The following is a 19,128-nucleotide window of genomic DNA, read 5'->3' as shown; positions in this document are numbered from 1 at the left end:
ATCCATAACAGCAGAGACCTGAGAGAAGACACAGGAGAACAAATCCTGAACTAAATATAGATGCCAAGAACTGAGATGTATCCGACTCATTCTGCCAGATGGTTATCACATCGATACATTCATATTATATAAAGAATAGCATAAACATTGTATTCATTACATTCTCCTGCAGTTTAATTTAGGATTGTGGATTTGGATTATTGAGGTGAAAAGGAACAGGCTCTTCTTTATGATATATGTCACGTATATAATAGTATGGATTTCATGATGTCAGAAGATGTGTCAAACATCAGGCCGTGCACCAAAAACTTGAAACATTTAAGAAACTTTATGGAAATGTTTCCTTTCATTCAGATTTGCCAATGCTTATAAGTTCGTTCTTAAAGAAAAAAGTAGGATTTTAAAGGAATAAAAAAGTGCAGCTTTGATATTGGAATGTGAAACACTTTTAACAAGATGCTCCAAAAATCGCATAGGCCAAAATGCATTAATATTTAGGGAGTGTCTATCTGCAAACTTAGACTAGACTTAAACTGCACCAAATCTATCAAAGTGTCTAATGCTGTCAAACCTGGAGTCTAGTAAGTCTCTGTAGTCTGACCTTACACCAACACCAATTTTGGTTCATTTTGTGGTGCACAGTCTCGCACCTTCGGTCTCACAAACTTTCTAAAAACTCATGACTTTTTTTGTGCAAATGTGTCTGATAAGTGTCTAAGGCTTGATAAATGTGGCTTGAGGCGTTGTAGACAAGTTAGGCATGTTTTTGGCACAAATTACTTAGTAGTTTCCCCATTAGGTTTATATGACTTATTAGTTGCCTTACTTTGTTAGAGAAGTCGGGTGTCAGTCTCATAGATTCTTTCCTATCCTACAGATTGACCATGCAGGTTTATAGGCTTCACCATATGGACGTTTATCTTCATCTGACCTCATTGCTATGTTGATACGTTACTATGTTACATAAGATATGTGTTGCACAGCATGTTAGCTAGATTTTTGGAGGATGTTAACCCAGAATTCTGGAGCAATAACCTTAGTAAATCTGTTCTAATATGTGTTACTGTTTATCTTTTTGGGTTGTCCATGAATTGATGCCCTACATTTTCTGTCCTACTACATCTAACAATTACTTTAACTACTTACAGGTTCTAAATGAAGGAGAACAACAAAACGGTGGTCACAGAATTCTTTCTTATCGTAGGATTTCAGGGCAGCCAATATGAAAGAGTTTTACTGTTTTGTCTATTTCTTGTAATTTACTGTGGAACAATATGTGGGAACCTCCTGATCATCACCCTGGTGTCCACCAGCAAGAAGCTCCACACCCCAATGTACTTCTTCATCTCACAGCTCTCCATCACAGATATCTTACTGACCACAGATATTGTCCCCAACCTGCTCCACATTCTGATGACTTATGGAGGGGCAATTACTTTTATTGGCTGTATCACACAGTTTTATTTCTTTTGTGCCTCAGAAGCTTCTGAATGTCTTCTTCTGGCTGTGATGTCCTATGACAGATATGTGGCCATCTGTAATCCCCTCCGTTACTCTACCATCATGACAAGTAGACATTGTGTGATGTTCGCCGCCATGTGCTGGTTGGTTGGATTTTCCATAGTTTTGATTTATACCATAACAACAGCAAAGCTGGACTTCTGTGGTCCCAACATCATTGACCATATATTCTGTGACCTTGTCCCCTTACTAGAACTTGCCTGTTCTAAAACCCACATTGTTGACTTAGAGGTTTATATACTAAGCCTTCCAATTGTCTTCATCCCAACTGTAATCATTGTAGCGTCTTATACTTCTATAGTCCGGGCAGTCTTAAGGATCCCATCCAGCACTGGTAGACAGAAAGCCTTCTCCACCTGTAGCTCCCACCTCATTGTGGTCTCCATATTCTACTGGACCATGTTTAGTGTTTATGTTGTTCCAACAAAAGGACAAACCAAGATAGGATCGACCATGAGTAAGATCATTTCACTGGTATATACTGTATTTACTCCTTTAGCCAACCCTATTATATACAGTTTGAAAAATGAAGATGTGAAAAAAGCCATAAAAGAAACATTTCATAAGCATGCAACATGGAAAAATCATCCACAATATACTGTAGAAATAATCCATACAGGGATGAAATAACAGACCTTGCAGACACTGCCAGACATAAATCTACAGAATACATTAATAAAAATCCACTCTTATGAAATGTCTTAGAAAAGAGCCACTGTGAAGGACTTTTTACCATACTGTCAATGTCAATGCATGATACGTGTTAGGACAGTGTGGCAGCTGCGGCAAAAGGGTCAGGTTGCAGCTAGAGATGAGCGAACAGTGAAATGTTCAAAGTTTGATTCGAGTAGTCACACAATACTCAACTGTTTGATCGAACATCGAACCCCATTATAGTCTATGGGAAATAAATACTTGTTTAGGGGGAAACCACTATACGACTCAGGAGGGTCACCAAGTCCACTATAACACCCCAGGAAATGATGCCAACACCCTGGAAAGCAACTAGGACAGCAGGGGAAGCATGTCTGGGGGCATATAACATGCCCAAGTTACTATATTATGTCGGGATCCCTGTCAGCTTGCGATATGTGCGAGCTGAGTTTTTCCCATAGGAATGCATTGACCAGCATTGATTGGCCGAATGCCATACAGAGTACAGCATTCAGCCAATCAACGCTGGTTCTGCTGGAGGCTCGTCTGTGAGGAGGCGGAGTCTAAGATTGGACCAGAATGGAGATTGCTGTGGACCGATCTTAGACTCCGCCTCCTCTGGCAGAACCAGTGTTGATTGGCTGAATGCTGTACTCTGTATGGCATTCGGCCAATCAACGCTGGTCAATGCATTCCTATGCCGAGATGAAGCAGTGCTGTCCGTGCGCTGAGCTCAACTACTCCGGAGAGGAGCCGAGCTGAGCGCACTGCCAGCACTGCTACACCGGAGATGTAGCAGTGCTGGCCATGCGCTGAGTTCGGCTACTCCGGAGATGAACCGATCTGAGTGCACGGCCATCACTGATCCACTGGAGATGTAGCAGTGCTGGCCATGCGCTCAGCTCAGCTACTCTGGAGATGAGCCGATCTCAGCGCACGGCCAGCACTGCTACACCAGAGAACTGCTGAACCCTGCTGCACACTCAGCTCTGAGTTCAGCGGTTCTCCGGTGTAGCAGTGCTGGCTGTGCACTCAGCTCGGTGGAATCTACAGAGTGGTAGAGCTGAGCTCACGGCCAGTACTGCTACATCTTGGCATAGGAATGCATTGACCAGCGTTGATTGGCCGAATGCCATATAGAGCACAGCATTTGGCCAATCAACGCTGGTTCTGCCGGAGGAGGTGTAGTCTAAGATCGGTCCACAGCAGCCTCCATTCTGGTCTGATCTTAGACTCTGCCTCCTCACAGACGAGCCTCCAGCAGAGCCAGTGTTGATTGGCCGATTGCTGTAGTCTGTATGGCATTCGGCCAATCAACGCTGATCAATGCATTTCTATGGGAAAAAGTCAGCTCGCACATATCGCAAGCTGACAGGGATCCTGACCAGATAGAGCTCCAAAGAGCTGGGTGAGTGACATTCCCCCCTAAATAAAGGTAATCCCTAGCTATCCCTGCCTGTACAGCTATCCCTGTCTCACAGTCACAGAGTTCACAGTCTCATATGAACTGGATATTAAATCCACCATTCGTATAAAGTGGAGGTCACCTGATTTAGCCACCCAATTACTTTTTCCAATTTTTTTTTCAATGCCTCCGTTGTTGTAGTTCCTGTCCCACCTCCCCTGTGCAGTTATTGGTGCAAAAAAAGCGCCAGGGAAGGTGGGAGGGGAATTGAATTTTTAGTGAGTTTGCCACCTGGTGTTCGACTCGAATTGAACATCTCGAACGGCCTGATATCCGATCGAACATGTACTAAATTGGACACTGTTTGCTCATCTTTAGTCACAGCCTGTTGCTTTGTTGTGGCGCTGTAATACACTGTCATTCCCTCCTTATGGCTGGAAGTCCAGCATTGCAGGGGTTAATTCCTTGGCAGCCTATGGGCGAGGTTATTCCTCTGAGTGACCGTGGTGTCAGCCTATGAGCACCTGGCTTGGGCACCTGGGCTAGCTGATCAGGCCCACCTTCCCTCCATTTAAGGAGGCAGGTTGGGGCAGCCCGGTGCTTTAGCCTCATTTCCAAATCGTGCACGTTAGTGCAAGACATTAGTTTTGGCAGCAAGCTGTCTTAGTCAGGAAGGGTTCCTAATGATCCTGTACAAGTGTACAAATGTATGTTGGGCAGTTAGCTGTCTTCTGTTTAGTTGGTAGGAATTGTAGATTCCTGGGGAACTCCTACCTCAGCTTGTCAGCTTCCTGGCTGTGCTACAACAGCAGGTAGCAGTAGTGGGTGCGGCCCAGGAAGCTACTGGGAGCACACGGTCATAGTATGTTTAGGTCTAGCGGTGAAGTAGCGGTGAAGTAACTGCTAGACCGTAGAATTCACTTGCGGCTGCTCTGTACTGAAGATGCGGCTTCCTTGTAAGGTACAGGGAGCACTCCGTTGGTGGTGTAGCCTGGCAGTGAAGTTAATTGTCTCATTCACACCAGAGTGCCCTGTGGTTCAGAGCCCAGTTGGGCTCCACAGGCTATGTTTTTTGTTTTTTTTTTAAGTTAGACTATGTTTGGACTGTGCAGCAGGTGTGGCCATAGTATCAGGATCGGAGCCTCTTCCAGCATGCATGTGGTTAATCCCCTTGCAGCCGTTGGTTGGTCTGCTGACTGACAATGGTGTCAGCCTATTGGCATCTTGCTTCAGCACCTGGGCTCACTGATCAGTCCTGCTTTCCCTCCATTTAAGGCCATTTAAGGAGGCTGGTTTGGGCTGTCGGGTGCTTTAGCCTAATAACACTTGGTGCACGTCTGTGCAAGAATTAGGTTTGCCCTAAAGCTGCCCAGTTAGATAGGTAGAGGGAATCTCAACCTTTTGGGTTTAAATTGTGGGGAACCAGCCCCTTAGATAGAGTTTGTGGGAATCTCTCCTTTATTTAGTATTGTGAACCTCCTACCTTAGGCAGGCTGCTACCTGTGGTGCTCCTCAGCAGGTGGCTGTGGTGTGGGCATGGCCCAGTAAGCTGCTGGGAGCACACAGTCATGGTTTGTCTTTGGTCTTGCAGTGCAGTAACTGCAAGACTTTATAATTCCTTTAAGCAGCTGCTTTGTACTGCAGTGGTAGTTTCCCTGTGCAGCTAACAGTGAAGCACCAAGTTTGTGGTGTAGCCCGGCAGTGAGGGTAACTGTCGGGCCTTGTTCACACCAGTGTGCCCTGCAGTTCAGAGCCCAGTGGGTTTCACAGGATTTATTATTTAGGTGTTTTTTTTTTTGTTTTTTTTTTAAATATATCCTGCAAATCATAACAGTCTGCTAACCGTAACAATATGTTTTATAATATCTTCTATTGTTTTCTGGTGATCTGGGCTTTTTTTCATTTTTGAGTTTACACTGGACACTTTGGAGTTACTTTACCATTTCTGTATTGTTGTGTAGGTAGGAATGACTATCAGGTGGGAGGAGCTTAGTTGTGACCAGGACCCCCCAATCTTTACCCAAGAGTAACTTCTTGTTCATCACAGATAGAGAGTATCCAGTATTAGAGGGGGCTGTCCTAACTTCTCTCAGATCACCTTGAGCTCTGTTGGTTAGATAAACGAAGTTAAAAACCCCAACACTCCCAAGTTTGCAGAATCAAGAGTTTGTAATCCTGAAGATATTGATCATTTCCAGGGCTGACCAGTGATAAAAGTTAGGTCTCCACAACCAAGATGTTCCTGCATTTTCCCAAGAGTGGCTGCAAAGGAGGATTAGATCCCAAGTGGTTGCCCCAGATCACTAAAGTAGAAAGGTTCGTAGGTCTGAAGAAAAAGGTTAAGAACATATCCAATCTGCTCTCTGTGTATGTGTCTTATGTGTGAAACTTGCTATTGTATGTGAGTTTTGCTTCCATGTCGCCAAAGAGACAAGCTGTGCCTCTTACCTCCGCCATCCTGTCTTTATTTGCACTTGACATCAAGGGTACACTGAAAACACCAGCACATGGGAGAATACGGAAATATCAGGGTTAGCTCAGGTAGCTGATGGTGAAAACAGAAGTAGTTCAGTCTTTAAAAGATTCAGTTTGAGATAGAAAGAAGACATGATATTAGAGATAGCAGAGAGACATTCACAGGTGTTGTGTATTAGTGCAGTGGTGATGTCACAGGTTGAGGTATATAGTTGGGTGACATCAACATAAAAATGGTATCGGAACCCAAATTTGGTTTTGTCCAATATGTATTGTCCAAAATCAACTGTGTAGAGAGAGAAGAGGAAGGGGCCTAGGACCGAGCCTTGAGGAACCCAAACGACAAGGGTAAAAGGGAAATAGACAGAGCCTGCAAACGATACACAGAGCTGATATATGGCAGTTTCATTCATAGTAGTTTGGACATTTAGTTGTTCTCAGCCTTCTCTTGTGTCTCAGCTTTGTGCATTAGTGGCGCACAGTGGCATATCTAAGCCTCTGTGCCACACTTGCCACTTTTAGACAGTGGGCAGAGTGGGGGGTGAGTCTGGTTGGGTCTGGTCTGAGTTATACCACAAATCTACGCCAGCTCCTGCAACCAGGTGCACCTATATATACTGGATCTACCAACAGGTCGGAGTCTCCTAATAACTATAGCAAGTTGTGCGTTTGGCAAGCAATCAATTAAGACTGGCGGAGGGATTGTCAGTTTCAATAAACCCCCCCCCCCATGTCAGGTAGAATATGAGACATTTACCATCTGAGTACTAATAATAATAATGTGCATGTAAGATGCATCTCCAAGAACTGTAATATTGGGAGAGTCACTGGTAGGGAAGGACTTGGGAATATTTGTAGATCATTGACTAATGGTAACAAAGTCCACATTTTGAAATTTGCTATTTTTTTCCCCAAATTTCCAATTTTGTTTATAAATAAATAGACAAATATTGATCAATTTTACATATCAATATTTACAACTGACACAAAGCACAATATTTCACAATGAAAAAACAATCTCAAAATCACTTGTGTAAGTTAAAGCGTCGGAAAGTTATTGCCATATAAAGTGACACATGTAAGTTTTGAAAAAGGAGGCCTCGTCCATTTGGCACTTTAGGGCTAGATGATTAAACAACAACAACGAAAAAAATCAAAATGCACAATGAGGGGGTTATTGAGACTCAGGCTAAGGCCCCACGGGATGGTTCGCAGCGCTAAAGTGCTGCGGGAACAACCATGGCAGGAACGCATCATGGTTCTTCCCACAGCGCTTTGAACAGAAAGTTCACTGAGTTTTTCTCCGCAGACTTTCTGTTACCATTATATTTATGGGAAAACCGCCGGCGTTTCCCTACATATATTTGGAATTCTGTGATTTCCAAAACCGTGCAGCGTGTCCGCACTGCAATTTTTTACCGCAAAGTGGGCATGGAATTCTCATGAATCTCATCCACTTTGCAAGTATTGTAAAATGCCAGTGTAATAGGCCAGAGTAACCCTGTCCCAGATTAACCCTGGGTATTATTTGGCCTAGACCAGAATATACCCCGGGGTATAAACTGGCCTAGGCCAAACTATACCTGGATATAAACTGGCCTAGCCTATTTTACACCCTGGGGTATAGTTTGGCCTAGGCCAAACTATACCCCTCCAGGCCAGATTATACCTATCTAACATGGAATCTGGGGTTAAAGTGGCGTAGGCCAATTTATACCTTTCAGGTCATATTATACCCCAATGAAATCATTAGCATTGAGGGATTTGGGGTATCATTGACCTTAATTTCTACACCTGATGTATACTGGAAAAATTGTGCAAAAAGTTTTTACACCAGGTGTCTGACCTAGACTATTTTATACCCCCAGGAATAAAGTTTATCCCCGGGGTATACTGTGGCCTGGGTCAGTTTTTGCATTTCCTTTCTCTGCTTGGCATTGGATTAGTATATGACACCAAGTTTTTTTCTGGTTGAAGTAAAAAAAAAAGTATGTGAGGGGAATGTATCATTGCCTTTAATTTCTGCGTGAGGGTATACTCTGGCCTGTTACACCGGGATTTTTCCTGCAGCGTTTCCGCCGTGGGTAAATCATGGTGTTTCTGGCCCGTGGGGCCCCGGCCTTAGAATATGGCAGAATCTAACTTTGATATTGAGGTGGATTTTTGAGGTGTGTCCAATAGGAGACTGGAACAGGATGATGAAAAAAAAGTGTCCTGTTCGACCTCAACGTTGATTCTCTGACTGATTCGGCCATATAGTCCAAATTTCATGATCGGTATCGACTGGAAAATGATTGGAAATCGGATTTTAAAATTGATCCTGAAATCTCAAGATCGGCTCAACCCCAGCAGCGACCTGATTGGCTATCCATGGACAACTACTCTACTTTTCCTTTGTAAGAGTTTACAACTGATTGTCACATTATGTAACTTTACTTCATCAGTATTAGGAGGAACATCTAGAAATACTTTATTACTGATTTGAACAAAACAAAAAAATTAAAAAAATTAATAAATAATTGAAATAACTAGAACATTTCCCACCGGGGACATATTCCAGGTCCCTAGCTATGAGCAATTCTCAGTGCCAGCCTCATAAAAAGCTTCCATCGGTAGATGCCTGGTATTATCTCGTATCCTCAGACACCCCACACCAGGGAATGCATTGCTCTCAGTCTGCAGAATACTTAGGTAAGGACTAGAGATGAGCGAACAGTGTTCTATCGAACACATGTTCGATCGGATATCAGGGTGTTCGCCATGTTCGAATCGAATCGAACACCACGTGGTAAAGTGCGCCAAAATTCGATTCCCCTCCCACCTTCCCTGGCGCCTTTTTTGCACCAATAACAGCGCAGGGGAGGTGGGACAGGAACTACGACACTGGGGGCATTGAAAAAAATTGGAAAAAGTCATTGGCTGCCGAAATCAGGTGACCTCCATTTTAGACGAATAGTGGATTTCAAATCCGGGTCATATGAGAATGTGAACTTTGTGACTATGAGACAGGGATAGCTGTACAGGCAGGGATAGCTAGGGATAACCTTTATTTAGGGGGGAATGTTATTAAAAATAACTTTTTGGGGCTCTATCGGGTGTGTAATTGTGATTTTTGTGAGATAAACTTTTTCCCATAGGGATGCATTGGCCAGCGCTGATTGGCCGAATTCCGTACTCTGGCCAATCAGTGCTGGCCAATGCATTCTATTAGCTTGATGAAGCAGAGTGTGCACAAGGGTTCAAGCGCACCCTCGGCTCTGATGTAGCAAAGCCGAGGCTGCACAAGGGTTCAAGCGCACCCTCGGCTCTGATGTAGGAGAGCCGAGGGTGCACTTGAACCCTTGTGCACCCTCAGCTCTGCTACATCAGAGCCGAGGGTGCGCTTGAACCCTTGTGCACACTCTGCTTCATCAAGCTAATAGAATGCATTGGCCAGCGCTGATTGGCCAATGTATTCTATTAGCCTGATGAAGTAGAGCTGAATGTGTGTGCTAAGCACACACATTCAGCTCTACTTCATCGGGCTAATAGAATGCATTGGCCAGCGCTGATTGGCCAGAGTACGGAACTCGACCAATCAGCGCTGGCTCTGCTGGAGGAGGCGGAGTCTAAGATCGCTCCACACCAGTCTCCATTCAGGTCCGACCTTAGACTCCGCCTCCTCCGGCAGAGCCAGCGCTGATTGGCCGAAGGCTGGCCAATGCATTCCTATGCGAATGCAGAGACTTAGCAGTGCTGAGTCAGTTTTGCTCAACTACACATCTGATGCACACTCGGCACTGCTACATCAGATGTAGCAATCTGATGTAGCAGAGCCGAGGGTGCACTAGAACCCCTGTGCAAACTCAGTTCACGCTAATAGAATGCATTGGCCAGCGCTGATTGGCCAATGCATTCTATTAGCCCGATGAAGTAGAGCTGAATGTGTGTGCTAAGCACACACATTCAGCACTGCTTCATCAAGCCAATACAATGCATTAGCCAGTGCTGATTGGCCAGAGTACGGAATTCGGCCAATCAGCGCTGGCTCTGCTGGAGGAGGCGGAGTCTAAGGTCGGACCTGAATGGAGACTGGTGTGGAGCGATCTTAGACTCCGCCTCCTCCAGCAGAGCCAGCGCTGATTGGTCGAGTTCCGTACTCTGGCCAATCAGCGCTGGCCAATGCATTCTATTAGCCCGATGAAGTAGAGCTGAATGTGTGTGCTTAGCACACACATTCAGCTCTACTTCATCAGGCTAATAGAATACATTGGCCAATCAGCGCTGGCCAATGCATTCTATTAGCTTGATGAAGCAGAGTGTGCACAAGGGTTCAAGCGCACCCTCGGCTCTGATGTAGCAGAGCTGAGGGTGCACAAGGGTTCAAGTGCACCCTCGGCTCTCCTACATCAGAGCCGAGGGTGCGCTTGAACCCTTGTGCACACTCTGCTTCATCAAGCTAATAGAATGCATTGGCCAGCACTGATTGGCCAGAGTACGGAATTCGGCCAATCAGCGCTGGCCAATGCATTCTATTAGCCCGATGAAGTAGAGCTGAATGTGTGTGCTAAGCACACACATTCAGCACTGCTTCATCACGCCAATACAATGCATTAGCCAGTGCTGATTGGCCAGAGTACGGAATTCGGCCAATCAGCGCTGGCTCTGCTGGAGGAGGCGGAGTCTAAGATCGCTCCACACCAGTCTCCATTCAGGTCCGACCTTAGACTCCGCCTCCTCCAGCAGAGCCAGCGCTGATTGGTCGAGTTCCGTACTCTGGCCAATCAGCGCTGGCCAATGCATTCTATTAGCCCGATGAAGTAGAGCTGAATGTGTGTGCTTAGCACACACATTCAGCTCTACTTCATCGGGCTAATAGAATGCATTGGCCAGCGCTGATTGGCCGAATTCCGTACTCTGGCCAATCAGCACTGGCTAATGCATTGTATTGGCTTGATGAAGCAGTGCTGAATGTGTGTGCTTAGCACACACATTCAGCTCTACTTCATCGGGCTAATAGAATGCATTGGCCAGCGCTGATTGGCCGAATTCCGTACTCTGGCCAATCAGCACTGGCTAATGCATTGTATTGGCTTGATGAAGCAGTGCTGAATGTGTGTGCTTAGCACACACATTCAGCTCTACTTCATCGGGCTAATAGAATGCATTGGCCAGCGCTGATTGGCCGAATTCCGTACTCTGGCCAATCAGCACTGGCTAATGCATTGTATTGGCTTGATGAAGCAGTGCTGAATGTGTGTGCTTAGCACACACATTCAGCTCTACTTCATCGGGCTAATAGAATGCATTGGCCAGCGCTGATTGGCCGAATTCCGTACTCTGGCCAATCAGCACTGGCTAATGCATTGTATTGGCTTGATGAAGCAGTGCTGAATGTGTGTGCTTAGCACACACATTCAGCTCTACTTCATCGGGCTAATAGAATGCATTGGCCAATCAGCGCTGGCCAATGCATTCTATTAGCGTGAACTGAGTTTGCACAGGGGTTCTAGTGCACCCTCGGCTCTGCTACATCAGATTGCTACATCTGATGTAGCAGTGCCGAGTGTGCATCAGATGTGTAGTTGAGCAAAACTGACTCAGCACTGCTAAGTCTCTGCATTCGCATAGGAATGCATTGGCCAGCCTTCGGCCAATCAGCGCTGGCTCTGCCGGAGGAGGCGGAGTCTAAGGTCGGACCTGAATGGAGACTGGTGTGGAGCGATCTTAGACTCCGCCTCCTCCAGCAGAGCCAGCGCTGATTGGTCGAGTTCCGTACTCTGGCCAATCAGCGCTGGCCAATGCATTCTATTAGCCCGATGAAGTAGAGCTGAATGTGTGTGCTTAGCACACACATTCAGCTCTACTTCATCAGGCTAATAGAATACATTGGCCAATCAGCGCTGGCCAATGCATTCTATTAGCTTGATGAAGCAGAGTGTGCACAAGGGTTCAAGCGCACCCTCGGCTCTGATGTAGCAGAGCTGAGGGTGCACAAGGGTTCAAGTGCACCCTCGGCTCTCCTACATCAGAGCCGAGGGTGCGCTTGAACCCTTGTGCAGCCTCGGCTCTGCTACATCAGAGCCGAGGGTGCGCTTGAACCCTTGTGCACACTCTGCTTCATCAAGCTAATAGAATGCATTGGCCAGCACTGATTGGCCAGAGTACGGAATTCGGCCAATCAGCGCTGGCCAATGCATCCCTATGGGAAAAAGTTTATCTCACAAAAATCACAATTACACACCCGATAGAGCCCCAAAAAGTTATTTTTAATAACATTCCCCCCTAAATAAAGGTTATCCCTAGCTATCCCTGCCTGTACAGCTATCCCTGTCTCATAGTCACAAAGTTCACATTCTCATATGACCCGGATTTGAAATCCACTATTCGTCTAAAATGGAGGTCACCTGATTTCGGCAGCCAATGACTTTTTCCAATTTTTTTCAATGCCCCCAGTGTCGTAGTTCCTGTCCCACCTCCCCTGCGCTGTTATTGGTGCAAAAAAGGCGCCAGGGAAGGTGGGAGGGGAATCGAATTTTGGCGCACTTTACCACGTGGTGTTCGATTCGATTCGAACATGGCGAACACCCTGATATCCGATCGAACATGTGTTCGATAGAACACTGTTCGCTCATCTCTAGTTAATATGTCACAAGATAAGCAGTTTTCTACAATGTGCTATAAGTAATATAATAAAAGTTATCTGCTGTCCTCCCTATTGTGTCTATGTGGGTCACCCGGTCAAGGTGTTGAGTTGCAGACTTTCGATGTGTTTGATAGCGTGTTACAATAGTGTATTGAGTTGGTTCCATCTATATTATAGTAAGTCAAGGATGGATACATCTCTCTAAATATAAGATCTATTGTCCATATTTTTGTTTCCCACATAATTTTTTGCAGTAAAATTTTCTCAATACTTAAGTAGCAGCTGCAACACATAACAAAACGAACTACCCAAGGTATTTCAAATAACTATATGAAGGTTGTTCTCCTCGAGGACCAGGATTTAGACATTTTGTATCTATTTTTTTTTCCAATTTTCAAAAATATCCAGTAAATGCACCCATCACTACTCTAACATTTGCCATGTTTTATCATGGAGAACAATATACTGGGGTACTTGATGGATTTCGGCTTTGTATACCTGCTTACTTGGGGTGATACGTATGATTATACTTTACATCTACTATGACATTTAAAACAATGAGCTGTGATACAACTGGATGAGAATTGGGATGTAGCAACAGAGGCAGCGATGTTCAGGACAAGAGAATAGTTACACTGGCATACAAATCAGAGCAAACAGAATTCTGCTACTTAGTAAATCCGGACCAATGTTTATCGGATAATGTCTTCTAGGGGCCGTCTACTATTTCCCTATTTCCACGTTACTTTTTGTCTCCTCCTATGTAAGTTATTTCTGTTTTTTCTCTTCCAAGCTCTACAATTACCGGTTTTTAATGCAGGAGAACAACAAGACGGTCGTAACAAAATTCTTTATCTTAGGATTTCAGGGCAGCCAATGTGAAAGAGTTTCACTGTTTTGTCTATTTCTTGTAACTTACTGTTTGACAATATGTGGGAACCTCCTGATCATCACCCTGGTGTCCACCAGTAAGATCCTCCACACTCCAATGTACTTCTTCATCTCACAACTCTCCATCACTGACATCTTATTAACCACAAATATTGCCCCCAACATGCTCCACATCCTCCTGAATAATAGGGCGGCCATTACTTTTAATGGCTATATTACACAGTTTTATTTCTTTTGTGCCTCTGAAGCTTCTGAGTGTCTTCTCCTCTCAGTGATGTCCTATGACAGATATGTGGCCATCTGTAATCCCCTCCGTTACTCCACCATCATGACAAGTGGACATTGTAGGATATTGACCATAGCCTGCTGGTTGTTTGGATTTTCTATTATCTTCGGTTATGCCATATCAACAGCAAAGCTAGACTTTTGCGGTCCTAATATCATTGACCATTTTTTCTGTGACATTGTCCCCCTACTAGACCTCGCCTGTTCAGACACCTTTATTATTGATTTAGAGGTTTATTTACTAAGTCTTCCACTTGTCTTCATCCCAACCACCATCATTGTAGTGTCTTATACTTCTATAGTTCGGGCAGTCTTAAGGATCCCATCCAGTACTGGTAGACAGAAAGCCTTCTCCACCTGTAGCTCCCACCTCATTGTGGTCTCCATATTCTATTGGACCATGTTCAGTGTTTATGTTGTCCCAACAAAAGGGCAAACATTGAGCATGAGTAAGATCCTCTCCCTGTTATATACTGTATTTACTCCTTTTATCAACCCTATTATATACAGTCTGAAGAATGAAGATGTCAAAAAAGCCACACAAGAAACATTGAATAAGATCTGGAGAATCAGCCACAATATTCCATGCAGATCATCCATACAAGGACTAAAAACCAGACCTTGAAGGCACCATCAGACATCAATCTAAAGAATACATTCATAAAGATCCACCTTTATTTTTTTTTCCTATCAGTATGTCCTTGTAGAATGGGAAGAAATCCGCGCAAACACGGGGAGAACATACAAACTCTTTTCAGATGTTCTTCCTGGCAGGATTTGAACCCAGGACTCCAGCGCTGCAAGGCTAACCACTGAGCCACCATGTTGCCCCAAGATCCATCTTTATTGAACATGTCATGAGTTATGAGGTTGTATTAGCCCCTGTATTAGGTATAGTGGCCAGAGCCGTGCAGTCAATAGAATAAACTTCCAACTCTGACTCTGATTCCTGTATTATTCTACATTCTGACTCCAATTCCATATCCAGCATAAGCCTATAGTCACATGAAAGGGAATTCATATCACTGTTTTTAGAACAATTTGGGGCAAATTTAGTAAGAATTGCATATAGCATGTCATTACTTGAAAAAGTGCAAAGAAGAGCAACCAAAATGATTAGGGGAATGGGTGGACTGGAGGACAACGAGAGATTAACAAACTTGGGGTTATTCAGTTTAGAGAAAAGACGTCTACGGGGAGATCTAATAACAATGAATAAATACATGAAGGGGCAATACAAAGAACTTTCTAAGGATATTTTTACTCCTAGGCCAGTGACAGTGACAAGGGGACATCCTCTACATCTAGACCAGTGACAGTGACAAGGGGACGTCCTCTACACCTAGGCTGGTGACAGTGACAAGGGGACGTCCTCTACACCTAGACCAGTGACAGTGACAAGGGAACATCCTCTACACCTAGACCAGTGACAATGACAAGGGGACGTCCTCTACACCTAGAGCAGTGACAGTGACAAGGTGACGTCCTCTACACCAAGGCCAGTGACAGTGACAAGGGGACGTCCTCTACACCTAGACCAGTGACAGTGACAAGCGGATGTCCTCTACACCTAGACCAGTGACAGTGACAAGGGGATGTCCTCTACACCTAGACCAGTGACAAGGGGACATCCTCTACACCTAGACCAGTGACAGTGACAAGGGGACATCCTCTACACCTAGACCAGTGACAGTGACAACTTTCACCAGAAACATAGAAGGGGATTCTTCACAGTAAGAACAGTGAGGCTCTGGAACTCTCTGCCCCGGGAAGTGGCGGATTCATTAAACAAGTTCAAAGAGGGCTTGGATGTAGAGATGAGCAAGTAGGTATTCGATCGAATACTACAGTATTCAAAATACTCGTACTTGATTGAGTACTACTAGCTGTTCGAAGTTAAGATTTGATGCAGAACCAGCGTTGATTGGCAGAATGCTATACATTGCCAATCAACGCTAGTTCTTCTCTTACCTTTAGAAGTCTTCTCCCTGCGCAGCTTCCCCATGTCCTCTTCCGGCTCTGCCCAGGCCCAATGCCTAGCAGAGTGAATTCAAGGCCAGAAGAGAACGCTGCACAGGGAGAAGAATCCAGCCCGACCCTCACTCGTGGACTTGGTAAGTAGAATTTGATCGAATGTTGCCTACCCCTGAAACGAGCATTTCCCCCCATAGACTATAGTGGGGTTCGAAACTCGTTCGAACAGTCGAACAGTGTTCGGCTGTTCGAATCGGATTTTGAACCCTGAACATTTTAGTGTTTGCTCATCTCTACTTGGATGCCTTTCTTGAAGAGAAAAATATAACAGGTTATGGACTCTAGATTATAAGGACACGTTGATCCAGATTGGAGTCGGGAAGGATTTTTTTTCCACTGAAATAGGGCGATTGGTATGAACCTCATGGGTTTTTTGCCTTCCCCTGGATCAACACTGTAGGGATTGTAGCGTTATAGGTTGGACTTGATGGACTAATGTCTTTATCCAACCTCATCTACTATGTAACTAATAAATGTTTTGAGTAGTGCAGGAATGAGATTTATTAAGACTCTTCACAAATAGTAAAAATTCATATTCCCTCCCACCTTCCCTGGCATAACAATAGTGTCGGCCATCTTCGTCTCATTTTCATTTTGGAGTGATAGGGAGAGCTTGTTCTCAGTGTGAGAAACATACAGTGAACCTGCCAATCATGCAGCAGGGGACGTGGGCGAGGATGTGGATATCCAGTTGGGTATCCAGTCCACAGTCCAGGTACTGGAGAGGGGCTGTCAGCACCCAATTCACTCATCCTCCTCCTCCAACCCCAGCCCCTTCACCCTAATGTAATTGTTAAAAAAACTTTAATTTTTTTTATTTTAATACATTTTTCATGGATACCCCCCAAGAGCCTGCAAAGAAATTTTTAGGGCTCCAGCCCAAGGGCCTGCAAAATAATTTTTTAAGGCTCCCCCAAAGGGCCTGAAACTTAATGTTTTAGGGCTCACCACCAAGGGCCTGAAATCTAATTTTTTGAGGGTCACCCCTAAAGCCAAAAAAATGAAACACTGCTGCTGCATGGCTCTAGTCCACCCAAAGGCCAAAAAATACTGCTCTTTTAAGGGATTCTACTGCGGCCCACCAAAGGCTATTTTTTCTTAAGGCTATTCCGACGTGGCAATTAGAAAAAATGTTACTTCAGTGGTAGAATCCCTTTAAAGACTCAACTCACCTCAAAGGCCAAAAAAACTGCTGGTGTAAGGCTCTACTCACTCCAAGAGCCAAAAACACTGCTGGTGAATTTTGTTCAGTTCCAAAGGACTCTATTTAGATTTGGCTCAGTCGCAGCTCCAGAACATGCCTTGGAAGGCAAGGTTTCCTTTAGTGGCTCCATCTCAGCAGGATGATGATGATGATGATGATGATGATGATGATGATGATGATGATGATGATGATGATGATGATGATGGTGAAGCTTGGTTAAATCTGGTGTTGGAAGGGAAAGTGGTTTATGATCTACATGTAAAGTACTGGAGCATGTTGTTTGGACTATTAACACCTGATCAGAACCCTGTATAGGTAAGATAGAGCAGGCGTGTCAAACATGTGGCCCAAGGGCCGCATGCGGCCCTTTACAGGCATATCTGCGGCCCGCACAAACGCCTCAAACTTTGTCTCTAAACTTTAGAGACAAAGTTTGAGACTTTTGTGCGGGCCGCAGATGTACAAGGAAAGTGAGCGGTGGATTGGGGCAGCCCTGCTGGACGCAGCACTGCTCCAGCGGCCGCCCCTGACCCTTCGCAGAGAGCAGGTCTCCCTGCCTGCTCTGCTCCACCCCCTCCTCCCTCCACTCCGCACCCTCCTCCCCACACACCAGGTGACGTGGCCATGTAATCAGGCCCGCACCCGACGTGTGCCTGCGTCCTACGCGGTCTCACAAGACCGCTGCGCAGGCTGAAGAGCAGAAGCAGGTAAGCTTCTGCAGAAGAAATTGTGATTTTTAAAGTATTTAACCCCTATCCTACGGATAGGGGATAAATACTAGATTTATGATGATGGGGGGGTTGGAGTGCTGGGGAAGGGTTGGGGTGCTGGAGGAGGGGGGCTTTTTGATGTCTGTCCGGCCCCTCCTTGGGCTTGAGGACTGTTTTTTTTTTCCCACCCACCTTGTAATTCTTTCACTTGGGGATTAATTGGAGCATTACAGTCAGTAGTGCTCCTATTAACCCCCAAGTGCAAGAATTGCAAGTGGGTGGGAAAAAACAGGGAGGGCCAGACATCCAGAAGCCCCCCTCCCCCAGCCCCCCCCCCAGCACTCCAACACAATAATGGTGTCTGCCAGCTTCAACTGAGGTGCCATTTTACCGTCAATCGCAGGCACCCAGAGCAAGATTCGGGGCCTGCGTGCATTTTTATGGCAGCCGGGAGCCTTGTGAGGCTCCAGCCTGTCATTCTATACTTTCTATTGTAGGCTACTCTATGTAGCCTGCAATAGAAATGCCGGATTTTTGTGATGCATGGTATTAGTGATCAGTCCCCTAGGCCCTAGCCATTAGCTGCTGTGTGCGGCCCTCGCAACAACCTCTTGTTGCTCATGTGGCCCTCAGGGTACCCTGAGTTTGACATGCCTGATGTAGAGTCTGATATTAGAGGACCATTACCGCTAGTAGTGTCTGGGTCCTCAGTCCAATCCACTGCATCAATCCAACACAATGAGAGTGATGGTTCTGGAACCACCGTTTTAGGGGCAAAATTTTTTAAAGGGGCTAACACTCTGCTGGTGCAAGGCTCTACTCACTCCAAGGGCCTAAATCTCTGCAGGTAGAGGCTGAAGTCACCTGAAGGGCCTCAATCTCTGCTGGTAGCTCAGCTTAAGAGCCTGTAACTTAATTTGGAAGGGCTCAAGTTAAGGGCCAGAAAAGTGAATTTTGGAAGGTCTTACCATATCACACACATCCACCTTGACAGTTCAGGGTGGGGACTGATGGATTTCCCATTGCCTATTCCATCCGTGGTTGTCATGGGCAACGTGATTTAAAGGGGTGCTTGGTAATGTTTATTTACCTTAAAATTTGGGTTTCTGTCCATCCAATTGGGGAGGAAAGAAGGTTTCCAGGTATTTTCCCATTTTCATAGTGTTTTTTTTGGAATGTGTAAAGTGTGTAGTTGTTAGGCTGTGATGTTGGGGTAATACAGGGTCTTTGGTGTGTTAGATGCCCCCAGACATGCTTCCCCTGCTGTCCCAGTGTCATTCCAGAGGTGTTGGCATCATTTCCTGGGGTGTCATAGTGGACTTGG

General features: G+C 45.2%; 2 protein-coding genes across 2 annotated transcripts; both read left to right on the top strand.

The window, feature by feature from the left end:
* The first annotated feature begins 1,155 nt into the window (after positions 1-1,155).
* Positions 1,156-2,151, top strand: LOC142204310 (olfactory receptor 11L1-like). Its single transcript, XM_075275621.1, has one exon. The coding sequence runs from the start codon at positions 1,156-1,158 to the stop codon at positions 2,149-2,151; it is 996 nt and encodes a 331-aa protein (XP_075131722.1).
* An 11,343-nt stretch (positions 2,152-13,494) lies between these two features.
* Positions 13,495-14,481, top strand: LOC142204308 (olfactory receptor 10A7-like). The gene has a single exon (XM_075275619.1). The coding sequence runs from the start codon at positions 13,495-13,497 to the stop codon at positions 14,479-14,481; it is 987 nt and encodes a 328-aa protein (XP_075131720.1).
* The last annotated feature ends 4,647 nt before the right edge of the window (positions 14,482-19,128 follow it).

Source organism: Leptodactylus fuscus, chromosome 5, assembly GCF_031893055.1.
Source record: "Leptodactylus fuscus isolate aLepFus1 chromosome 5, aLepFus1.hap2, whole genome shotgun sequence".
In the NCBI taxonomy this organism is placed as follows: domain Eukaryota; kingdom Metazoa; phylum Chordata; class Amphibia; order Anura; family Leptodactylidae; genus Leptodactylus; species Leptodactylus fuscus.
This window is presented reverse-complemented; position numbering and strand designations above follow the sequence as displayed.

Excerpts from the sequence above, each read along its gene's own strand:
- LOC142204310 (XM_075275621.1), top strand. The coding sequence starts at position 1,156 with ATGAAGGAGAACAACAAAACGGTGGTCACAGAATTCTTTCTTATCGTA.
- LOC142204308 (XM_075275619.1), top strand. The coding sequence starts at position 13,495 with ATGCAGGAGAACAACAAGACGGTCGTAACAAAATTCTTTATCTTAGGA.